This window comes from Nasonia vitripennis, chromosome 2 (genome assembly GCF_009193385.2).
Source record: "Nasonia vitripennis strain AsymCx chromosome 2, Nvit_psr_1.1, whole genome shotgun sequence".
Taxonomy (NCBI): Eukaryota; Metazoa; Arthropoda; class Insecta; order Hymenoptera; family Pteromalidae; genus Nasonia; species Nasonia vitripennis.
This window is the reverse complement of record NC_045758.1, coordinates 34,098,351-34,110,574: the sequence shown is the minus strand read 5'-3', so window position 1 is coordinate 34,110,574 and position 12,224 is coordinate 34,098,351. Positions and strand designations below refer to the sequence as shown.

The window sequence follows — 12,224 nt, the reverse complement described above, 5'->3', positions numbered from 1 at the left end:
GCCAATTCTGAGACCGGAGTATGCGCATAAGCAGCTCGTGTCACCCTAACCGAACTGATCAAGTGCACTACAAAGGGATAATTTACAAGCCCTCTCGGCATAACAAACGCCCCGCATAAATTGGAGTAAACAGGGAGTAGCTAATAATTGCGTCTCTGCATTATCTCTCTCGATGAGCCTGACGGGCTTTTGATGGATGTAGGCGCACGCACTATGTATTTATGTTGGATACGAGGCGATGTTAGTTTGGCCAAAAATCGAAAAACTTGTAGAGTGCGCCAGGCAATTTCGAGCGGAAGCAAATCTTTCTCCAGTCGTTTTCTCGCAACGAGAAACATCCCACCGACGATTTCTCACAAGAGTATTTTTTTAATTAAAAAAAAAAAACGGCTCCTTCCAGTGCACTACGCGCGATATTTACCTCAAGAACGACCACAACAATGCGAAGGCTCGTCTGGCCCCGATGTCCACTCAATATATCCCTCTGCGCGCGTCTCCGCATTTTTCATCGAGACCTTCTCGAGAAGAAGCGCCGAGCGAGTGTATTGTCCCTGCGAACAATGGCTCCTCGACCCACAATAACAGTCAAATTAATTGTTTATGTACCTCTGATTTCAGCGCGCTGCTATAAGTGGGATCGAATTACGGCCTCGAGCTCTTCTCCGTCTGCTTCTTACAATGCGCCCTCCATTCGCGTATAATCGCTCTTGCGTCCATAGATACCGGCTCTCTCTCTCTCTCTCTCTCTCGCATTGTTTTCTCTCTTCCGGTACGCAGCAGTAGTCGGTCAACCCAATTGCGCAACGAGCATAATGCGTATACGTGTGTGTGTATAGCGCGGAGTCGGCGACGGCGTTTATCGTTTTAAACGGTAATTTCGCGCTAAAATTGTTCGCTCCAACTTCGCAGCACGGCCGTCACAACTTATGCGACGCTCCTGACTAATCGACCTCTGTTCATCTGCGCGCCTGTTTACGGAATTATTATACGTACTTTGCTTTTAAATATCTTTTCTATCGGAGCAAACACTAGAGAAACTAATTCATTAACGAGCGATCGAGCGAGAGAGAGAGAGAGAGAGAGAGAGAGAGAGAGAAGAATGCAAGGCCTACGATGCGCATTACCGATCGCCGTTCAACTTCGTACACGCTAAGATAGTCACAGCGGCGAAAACAGAGAGGCACCCACGTACACAGTAGCAGAGCAAATGTCCCCGAAGCAGCAGCAGCAGCAGCAGCAACGCGCCGTCACTCAAGCGGAATTAACTGTCCCCGTCTAGTTTGGCCGCGATTCAAATTGAATTGACTATCGTTATGCATTGGAATTGCGGTGCGGTTGTGCGATTCATTCGATTTCCGGTCCAGAGAGCGCCGTAGCCGTCGCCGCTGCCACGTCGAAAGGTGCGACTGAAAAAGCGCCCGTGTAATTATATACGATCTCGCGCAATTATTATTATCGCCGCGCGCGCAACCGCGGAAAGCGCATACGCTTCGTTGTTCCGCGCTGGCGTTTGCGGTGCGCGCACGCGGATTACATTTATATACGCGAGCACATTTTTGCTGTGTTTCGCACTCGTTCGTTTGGCTATATATTCAGCGCAGTGCGAAATACGCGAAACCACGGCGATCATCGCTGCAGGCAGAACATATTCGAGATACAATCGAATTACAGCGAGGGTACACATGTGGCCGCGAAAGCGCGCAAGCAGCAGAAGTCAAGTTGCGCGTCTGAGGTTATACAGTCTCATCCATCGCGCATAGGGACTAGGTATATAGGTCTATATATAGGTGTACCGAGGACGAAGCCAGAACCTCGGGCAGACAGACAATGGCTGCATCGCTGCAGCCGCGGCTGCGGCGAGCTCAAACTGAATTACGGATTTGCCGCGCAGTCGGTTTGACTAATAGACACGCACCGCAGAATTACCGCCGATCGGTTATTGCTAATACCGCCTGCACTCTCGCACTGCTTTCCATCGCGGCTATGCTGTGTGTATAGGCACTGCTGATGATCGACTGTCTGATCCACAAAGAGTTTTATCGTCGCGTGATTGTGTTCTGGAACCTGGTTTCGGCGCGGGAGAGGTATATTCGTCGGAACTAGTTCAGACCGAGCGCAGAGGACGTAATCGAATTTACGGCGCATCAGCTAATGTACGCCGTGTACTGATAATTAGATGAAAGCATCCTGCGTTCGCATGCAAATTGATGGAGTGTATGGTGTACCTTCTCAGCCCTTCTACGCGCACGTCTTAACCCGTCCCGACAGCGAAATCTCCGTGTTTTATCAGTTTAACGCAAAAACTTGATTACTCCATTCTCCCATTCAGCATTCCGTACACCCTTGCAATTTCTGCCTGGCACAAAGCGACTTTCGGAGCCCTGCAGATACACAACAACAATATAAAGCTTGCATCGGCAACTTTTCCAATGCCAGCGTACATACAGCGCGTGGAATCCCGCGAAACGCTTTGTACCTCGCGCACGCGTACGCGGGCTTGTTACAGAGGAAAAATTTGGCAGTTAGCCGGTAATTAAAGCGACCGGCTGCATGACTCGCCCAGTCCAAATTCGATTAGCAGTTCGAGGAGCCAGTAGTATCGGAATAAACTGATTTGTATTGTTTCTGCACTAGCTGCATACTCGCGCGTTTAGCGGAGAACAAACGCTGCGAGTATAAACTTTGATGATTTAATTTGGATTTAGAGCCGCTCCCGGTATGCTGTATATACCAGGGACTCAAAAAAAGTCGCTCTCGCGATACAGTATAGCCTCTCGCGCGCAAGTTTCTTTAAAATAAATCAAAGTTAGCATCCCTTCCCCAGGGAGGCCGCAGTTCCGATGTTAGCTCTGGCAGAAAAAAGACGATCGAAAAGCCGCGGAAAAATCTATCGGAAAGCTCGAGAGTCTCAACCCCTCCTCTCGCGCCGAAACTCAATTTTACTTAATTAGTTCACTTACTCGGCGGCGACGGAAAGGCGCAAAGCTCTCCAGACTTAATTTCCATCTGTCATCGGTGTTAATTGGACGGTATACATATATAAGTATCCTCGAGCGAAAATCCGAACCCGGCGGCACGTGCCTCCGCGAAAATTTTCATTCATTTCTATAGCTATATGTATAGGAATGCGCGGGCTCGCTGCAAACTTTGCTTTGATGAACTTGCGCAAAGAATCCGAATTATAATTTCAGTCGGTCCACGCGGCGGCTGCGTCGCTTATAACAAAGCTAATATAACGCCGTTATTTTTCCGTCCACGTAACGAACCGCAGGCTGCGCCCGCGAAATTGTAATTTAACGAAATGAATATAAGGACGAGGCGCTGATTCGGAATTGACTTTCCGAGCTCTGAAATTGTCGCGTAATCCGATAGAGAGAATAAATGAGCTTTTAATTCGGCTTGTGTAACTAATTGCGCCGGGGATTTACGAGGCGTTACAGGGATTTTGCGCGGCATAAATAAGCGGACAATAAGCGAGGCTCCCTATCGACAAACGGCCGCGGTCTAATGGTTACAGGTATCGGGTTCAAAACGCGATCGATCCGTCGAGAAAGAGTATATCTTCCGCTCGGCGATACAAAGCAAATCCGTCGTCATTTCGACTTATACGCGATATAATAGGCCTCGAGAACAGAGGACAAAAGCCGTGGCAACTCGAGCTCTCCGGCTCAATGAGAATATTTGATTGGATGACGTGGGAGGCTTGTAACAGCCGTAAGCTCGAACTCACTGCGCTAATACTCTAACTCTACACATGCACGCAACGAGTGCATCGCCAACGTAGCGGTGCAATCTACCCCTTCGTTACACGACTACTGCTGCCCTCGGCCGAATTCGCGAACTGTTTCGGTCCACATGTCGTATTTGTACTACAAATCCCTGGGCGCTGTGCAGCCCGCGGAAACAGGACCGTCTTAATCACGAGCGTTCGCTTATTGCAAAACGTCTGATTGCCATTCCGTCTTGCAGCTAACCTCGTAGCAGCAGCAGCTCACGGATGAAATCCCCGAGCGAGGGTTACGTTCCCGTTTCGTTGATTTGTATTAATGAGGGTTGGTCCTGTGTACTTTGAGATACTTCCGATCGGGCGAGTTGTCCAAGTTTCTTCGTGCGGTCTATTCTGATCTGTAGAAGAGAGAGAATGAATTTGTCGATTGTGTGTAGTTGCTTCGTTGATTGTGAAATAGTGAATTTAATTTTTTCGAATTGAGATTCAAATTACACGAGTCGCGTTGGAAGTAGAGTAGTCGATGAATTGGTGGTGACTGGTTTTTTTTTCATTGAATAGCATTGCAATTCCGTTTCGCACGCACGCCATTTTCAAGAGTTCAGAGAGAAATTTACACTAATTGAGCGTCGGAAATATTCAATTCATTAACTCCAATTTTTCCCGTGTATATTCGATGATATTAGAGATGCGATGTTCTCGCATTACAGAGGATCAACGAACTCTCTCTCTCTCTCTCTCTCTCTCTCTCTCTCTCTCTCTCTCTCTCTCTCTCTCTTTCTCGCTGGATCATAATTGCGATCACGTGTTGCGCGAGGACTATGTGCTATAATCCGACTAGTCACGACAGTCGGTACACGCATAAATTCGTTTTCATACCTACGTACGTATACAGCTGGAAGACGCCGCGAAGAACCCCGTGACCGGTTGCGCTCGGGATCGGAACGCCGAGGTCAACGTTTTCCGTTCAAGGCCAAAGTACGGAGAGCCTACGTACTTGTGTGCTGTGCCTCGGCCGGCCCGCCGCTCGCTCTCGAGGTATATAAAAGGTATTCGCGCGCCGAGACAGAGACGGAAACAAGCCGAGAGAGAAACATCCGCCGTCACTACAGCATCCCGAGCCTTGGGAGATTCGCTGAAGATTTTATACGCGCGTTTGCTCGAAATTCGCCATAGATATCGACGACTCGATAAAACGGCGCGTTTACGAGTCGCAATAACACACGAACTGGATGGAAATTAAGGAATACACGCAGAGCTGGCGGAATACGGGATATGCGAGGTAGATTGAATGCTCCTTTTCCTTTGAATATAAACCAGGCCGGATGCAAGTGACCGCGAACCGGCTTCCGAAGAGCGGAACTCGCGCTATGTACGCAAGCCGAGAGAGGGTTATATTTCGTCTTTCAGCTGCTCTCTCTCTCTAAATGGCCTCCGAGCCTCTGTTACTCCTCCATCGAGATATACCATTGTGCGACCGCACCGCTCAATGAAACTCGCGCCGCCGGCTCTGTCAAAGATTTAACGCGATTGTTTTTTCATACCCCCGCGGCGCGATCCATATAATCTATCCATCGAATTTTGATAAAAGCAAATATTTCCAGCAGTCCTAGATGGAACTATTTTTCCCCGGCGTTTTCGAAATCCGCTCCCGTATTTTCCGCTTTTACGTATGCAAACTAAACGCAGCCACTAACCCAGTCCAACTCGATATCCGCTGTATTCATATCCGAGCGCAAAAAAATACGCGATACAAAGGGACGCTGCCGAGTTTATTTCACATGGCAACGCGTATATTCCCTTTGGACAAACAAGCTTTTTCCCAACTACATGGCTCGTTGTTTATAGGAGCGAAGAAAATGTCTATAGGTGCAGCGCAGCGCGCGCATGCAGAGATACGCGCGCGCTTGCCATGGTTCGCAATCCGAATAACCCTGGCCGAAACTCGCTGACCCAATTTGCCGTCGAAGCTGCATTGCGTGTATCATATAGCTGAGCGTATATCCTAAACTACGTCCAAACAACTGCTGCCCGGCAAACAAGCGAGTCGGATCCAAGCCGCGAACGACCGTGGCAAACCGAGCACCCCGTGTGATGTACCGATCGCCGCATGGAAGAATATTCATCACGGCGACGTTGGCGAGATACGCGTACGAGAATCGCACAGGAATTTACGCAGTGAAACTTCGTTACGCTAGTCGAGGGTTGCGTTGATGGAGCCATTATTATGGATCAGAGTCATATCGGCGAAACGAAATTTTCGGCTTGCTGACACGCGTTGAAGTGTCATGAAAGGTTAACCGAACTTCAACGAGTTTCGCCTTAAGTTTAGGGTTCAATTTTGCTTGACTCCGTAGCCCTTGCAGTTTAATGATCTTGCTAACTCGAACAGGCTTTTCCGTTATTAGTTTGCTCCAAACTCTGTCTGCGCTTGTCTATTTTCCCAAAATTACCTGCAGATTTCGGTTTACGTCATTTGCGAGTACGCTGCTTCACGGATAAACGATGCGTATTACTGCAATTTGCATGAGTCGTGATGATCCTCATGTAGAGGCATTTGAAGTGCGATGTTTTCAGGTAATCGTTCATTATTGCTTGAATGGTTGTTTTACATTAGCTTAAGAATGCAGGTTTTCAAAATTATCAAGCTTTCTTTCTTACCGATGCAGGTAACCAACTCCCTCTGGTAACAGATCTCCGTACATTGCTGGTAAGTTAGCTACCTTATACGATGATGGTAACAAGCACAGTAAACGCAATTTCTACTGTACCCGTTTTTTCTTGGGTAAGTAATACTTCTTTTATTTTATATCTAAATTATGTTATTTAACTCAAATAAACTTATATTAGAAATAGAGTAGACAATAACCCTATTCCATATAATGTACATACAAATTATTCATATTCAGGTTCTTTAAAACAAATACCGTGCTTCAAATCTGTATAGTAACATCGTTAACGAAGCAACTTTTTTTGAAATAGTGAAGAAATTGCGTGACAGCTATGTAAGATTTTCTGTACGCTCCGTGCTAGTATTTTATTGACTGTGTGTGACAAAAAATAATTATACGTCTGTAATGAACGCAATTGAATACTTGATAATTTATCATTGTTATTTTATTAACAAAGTACGAAGGACCTTACATAATCATTTATGATTTTCTTTAGAATTCTAAAATCTGGGTTGGAAGTAAACATTTTATCTTTAAAAACATGTGTGATACGTACATAAAAAGGAGTTAAAAAATATTAAAATCACCTCCGTTATCGCATTAAAGTAATAGTTCTCAGCATATAATACAAAATGTACATGAAAATAATTTGGAAAACTATTTTACTCTACTACTTTCTCTTTTTGTTTTATAAAATAGTCTCGTCGCGTGGTTTTATTAATAAAAAAAGCAATCTTTAACCTAAACCACATAGGGAGTATTAAGATAGAAATTAACAGTATATCATGTACCCAATATCCAGTAGTCGAATTTATTTTTCCTAAAGTCTCTATGGCACTTCTGGCAAACGTTGCTGGATCAGGAACAAATGGATTATTCTGAAACAATTAAAAAAGAAATTAAAATACTGATTTATATTTTTGTACTTCTTAAACGAAAATCATTTCACCTTAAACCGTTTAGAATATCCGATCATTTGTGTATCTATATAGAACGGTGTGAGACATTGTATTGTTAATCCATACGTCGAATACTCCTCTCGGAGAGCATCGGAAAAAAAATTAACATATGATTTACTAGCAGAATAAACCGACTGCAATGGCAAAGGCACGAACGACGATGCTGAAGACAAATTTACAATCGCTCCTTTACCACTTATTTTCATTTTTTCAATAAGCATATGAGTCATAAGCGTGAGCGTACTTATATTAAGATTAATTATGTCCCATAAGTCTTCTTCTTTGTATTCTTCTAAATACATAGGATATTCATTGAGTTTTCCAACATTGTTAACTACATAGAAAAATATTCATTCATTAGCAATCATAAGTTTAGTTATCAAGCAAAGTTTGAGTATAATTTAAATTTAATACATCCTCTCTTACCTAATATTCCCACAGGAATGTTTTGCAATTGACTCTTAATTTTTGATAACTCTTCCTTCCCTTTGCTAAAATCTGCTTGAATTATTTTAAGATCAATCGTAGGATTGATCACTTGAATTTCTTCTTTAGTCTTATTCAACTTGTCCAGCGATCTACTTATGAGGACAAGATTCATTTTTCTTTTTGCTAGTTCTTTGGCATATTCTTTTCCAATCCCATCGGTACATCCTGTTATAACTACAATAAGATTTTTTTTTTTTTGATACCATACTTTATCACTTGTTACATGTATACTTTTAAACATAAGCAGCAGTTTTCATTTTAATAGAATGTTTAAAGAAACGAGATAAATGCAATGTTGAAGAGACGTTTACCGATAGACTGGTTTCTAAGAACGTCAATGATTTAATGTTAATAGATACATTAAATGAAACTGAATTCGTAATCTGTTTTGCGTCGTAGACATTTTATTGCGATTACTTTGTAGAATTTTTTAGAGATTAGTAAATACATCCTTAAGACACGACTATATAATGAGCTTTTTTGAATAGAAAACGAGTTAAGAAATGAGCAGCATAAAGATTTTACAATTAATAGTATGCAGCATCACTTTGAATGCTGTACACTATTAATAATAAGTAAACATTACCTGCCCAATCGCCATACGTCTTCCTTAAATCAATTGTTTTGAACTTGCACAATTTTACTAAAAATCCCCAAAAACCTTGCGCAAACTCTATTGCAGGGTTTAGTAACAGTAATATTACTAAAGCTATAAGGATTGCAGTTAATACATCCATGGTTTTGCTTAATTCATCTGAAAATAAATAAGAAAATATACATTTATATTTAATAGCAAAATATATACACACCGGAAAAATCCTGATTTATGTATAATGTGTGCGTTAAACCGCCTCAAAATATTGATAGTTTAAGAGTCAATATCAAACATTCAAAACATCTTAAAAGAATCAACCATTTACTGAATTAATGAAAAACGAAACTTGGCACGTGCCGCTGTCGACCTTCACTCGTTAACTGCGCTCAAAATTTTCACAACTACTCAAAGAGTCGCAGTTTCTCCCTCTGGCAGAAGATAAACGTAATAGATTACCTACGCATGCGTGTATTGACAAGATGACAAGCATAAAATGTATTTCACAATTGGCAGAATTGGGAAAAATTGTAGATTTGGATCATTACTGATAAATATATATTGCTCTGATTATACTATTACAAAATAAATAATTTGTATGCATTAAATTAGTTGCTTCAGTTGGAAGTTCAAAAATCAAATATCAAATATGAATATATTTCTGTAAGCACCAGTTCGGAAAATGAATTTTCGTGTAGATCATAGAAAATTCATATTGCATTATAGTGCCATTAAATGGAGATCATTAGCAACCAATTTTTAATTTATCTGAATGACGAAAACACGGTTATAAACGATACTGATTTCTTCATGATCTAAAATTAAATAAAACACACGTATAAAAAGTATTTAAAAATATACTAAATTTCTTCATGTTACCGTTAAATATGTTGCGAAATTCATAGTAACTAAACCTCCAGCTGTGATTAAACACGGTTCCACACACCGTAACGTCAAAATCTTAAGTAAAGTTTTAGATTTAGCTGAACCCTCATACCATTGATTATTGTAACTAAATCACAAAGAGAATTTATTTTTGAAACAAATGTACCAGCAAAATTATTCACTTACGCGTCTCTAAAAAGACCCTCGCTGTGATCAATGAGTTTTTGACCAGGCCAACTGAGATAAAACAGATGAATACAAATAGCTACCAAAAGCATATAGTATCTGATGAGGTTCAGTGGCTTATCAAGACTTATAAGCACCTATAATTTTATTTTAAAAAATCAATATGTATTTTGATATACTAAAATCCGATGTTGGTTTGGCTTCATCACCTACAGGTGTACTTACTAATACACATAAAACACTGACGTATACCGTATTAATAAGCATTAAAATAACAAACGATGAAGAATATGATTTATCCAATATATTTGCAAATCTAGAATCAAACTTTATGTTAGCTATATACGTATCAACTCTGACTCGAATAACCTTATTTAAAAATCTTGGAAGAATTTTAGAATTTAATTAGACCCAAGTTTTGTATGTAGTTATATGATCACTGCGAAACTTAACTTCAAAATGTCAATATGCATTCGGATTGTATGGATCATCCAACGATATGAAGAATCTTTTTCTTCTGTCAAATATATATCACGAGTAGATATGAATTTATCAGACATAGCTAGACGATACCTAAATTGTTGAAGTTATGAAGATGTTTAATAAACAAAAGCTTCTTTAAAACTCTTACATATACATAATTCATTTAATAAATCTTATGCATTATTGAACTCACTTTATAATAGCGAATAATCCTAAGCAATGTTCAGTGCAAGCGACATACATGGTGTCTACAGCTAAAGCTGCAGGAACTATGACAAAAATACAGAGACAATCAAAAGCATACAATTTTTTGTAATGTTCATGTTTGTCAACATAAAATTGACCATTCAATATGAACATTGAAGGTCGTGATTCATTTAACGGTAATATTATATCAAGTAAAAACGGCATTAATGGCATTGTTGTATACACTATGACAGCTGCGAAGTTATAAGCTAAAAGACAGAAATAAGTTATTTAAAATAGCCTGGAATAACAGTAGAATATGAATGGAAGTTTTTTTTTCATTTTGACTTGAAACATCACAAATAATGCAAAAAAATTACTGATATATAATACACAAAACATATGCGTTATTATAACAAGAAAAATCAGTATTTTCTTAAGCATCTTTTCAAATGTAATTATGTTCTCTGAATATACTTATGTATCCGAGAGTAAGCATTCTCCCTCTTTCAGAATATTTAACGAGTATTTCCCGTTCATGTTTCTCAGTGATATTTTTCCAATTCTTAGCTACACTATCATACAGTATTTTCAGCTAAACAATGGAATAAAACTACATCAATATCAATGATACTATGCTTTATATGCTTGTAATATCAATAGCATACCTTGTTTTCAAAAATTATTGACGTAAATAATTTCGTATATATAGATAAGGTGAAAAAAATTGTCCCTGTATTTTCTAGTAATTCGTCAATATCAACACCAAAATGTTGGTAAAAACCTATCATCTAGATAACGCGAAATTTCTTCGTAAAATGGGAATTCATAAGAAAATTAAAAAAAAATTATTAGCTTCTATTTTGTCGAAGAAGTATCAGTAAGACACATTTATAATTACTAAAATATTTTACAAAATAAATATAAATTTTTACTTGAGGTACTATAATGCAGAACATCGTTATTAAATAAAATACACGAGTAAATTTATTTTTTTTCTTTTCTTCATAAGGCCAAATCCCGACAAAAGATAAAAGTTTTTTATTTATATTTAAAACGTAAGTATCGTAAATATCCATCTTTCTTCGTCAAATGGAACTACTTCTGTGCTAATAACTCCAAAATATATTTTGCTGATAGCTGTTCTGTTTCAGTTAATGATTTTTTATTCATAACGCAAAATGACGATTTGTTCGTAATATCACTTTTATGGAAAGGAAAATGACGACTATAACACTTGTCATTACGTGTCAATTTGCATTTATAAAGATATAAGTGTAATTTGTCGTTTTACTACTTATTCCCATAATGAAGATAATAATAGGTGGAAATACAACCCCTTTTTCGCGGTTACGATGGGGCATGTGCTTTACACATACGTAGGTCTAACGCAACCGCGAGTGCACAGTGCAGGCCTACACATGCGTATATCAGCGGAGCAAATATAATTATAGTCAGAGCACGAATTTAGAATGAATATATCATTACTCGAATCAATAAAAATTAGTTCTGAAGAGAAAAGAGATGTACTATTTTGGCGAATGCAATCGTTAAAATTGCAAATATTATTTTTATCAATGTCCTAAATCATCTATTCAATCTCGTGCCAAGAATGCGTTTAATAAATGATAATGAGTGTAAGCTATGATTACTCAGAAAGACCGAATGACTTTTTCAAGTGAGATTCTAATTTATGAAAACTTTCCAGCTGGTGTATACATGCATCAGTAATATAACTATGTTTTTTATACATGATTATTTATACAGTATCATCCCTTAATACGTATTTGATAATAAAATTGAATGAGAGCATTACTTGCTAAATGCCATAAGAATACTTACTGTAATCAATTTGTTAATCTTCATTCAGGGCTTCAATTAAAGTTAGCGAAGGAGGTAGTGATGTGACTGTTCAACTGATGTATGTGAATATTTCCTGTCAATTGCAAAAGGAATCCACATTCATGTCATAAAGATTGACTTTGGTTCCCTCTATAGGCTAAATATTGAACTTGCTCCTTACCATTCTCCATCGGTAAGGAAGA

General features: G+C 39.5%; 2 protein-coding genes across 12 annotated transcripts; both read right to left on the bottom strand.

Annotated features, from left to right (window-relative positions):
* Positions 1-6,818: 6,818 nt before the first annotated feature.
* Positions 6,819-12,163, bottom strand: LOC100119663 (short chain dehydrogenase). Of its 11 annotated transcripts, none has more exons than XM_008217896.4 (6): positions 12,022-12,163; positions 8,434-8,601; positions 7,785-8,021; positions 7,603-7,692; positions 7,349-7,521; positions 6,820-7,277 (listed from the first exon to the last, which is right to left on the bottom strand). In XM_008217896.4, the coding sequence occupies exons 2-6, from the start codon at positions 8,582-8,584 to the stop codon at positions 7,062-7,064; spliced, it is 867 nt and encodes a 288-aa protein (XP_008216118.1). In that variant the 5' UTR covers positions 8,585-8,601; positions 12,022-12,163; the 3' UTR covers positions 6,820-7,061. The 11 variants fall into 11 exon arrangements, with proteins under 11 accessions (NP_001164403.1, XP_008216118.1, XP_032452185.1 ...); XM_032596294.1 differs by lacking the exon at positions 12,022-12,163 and adding an exon at positions 8,899-8,981; XM_032596295.1 differs by lacking the exon at positions 12,022-12,163 and adding an exon at positions 8,657-8,898.
* On the bottom strand, positions 8,981-11,285 carry Or141 (odorant receptor 141). Its single transcript, NM_001170933.1, has 9 exons — positions 11,115-11,285; positions 10,848-10,970; positions 10,657-10,774; positions 10,187-10,448; positions 9,964-10,083; positions 9,736-9,826; positions 9,511-9,647; positions 9,319-9,451; positions 8,981-9,254 (listed from the first exon to the last, which is right to left on the bottom strand). Exons 1-9 carry the CDS (start codon positions 11,256-11,258, stop codon positions 9,204-9,206), a joined length of 1,179 nt encoding a protein of 392 aa, NP_001164404.1. The 5' UTR covers positions 11,259-11,285; the 3' UTR covers positions 8,981-9,203.
* Positions 12,164-12,224: the final 61 nt, after the last annotated feature.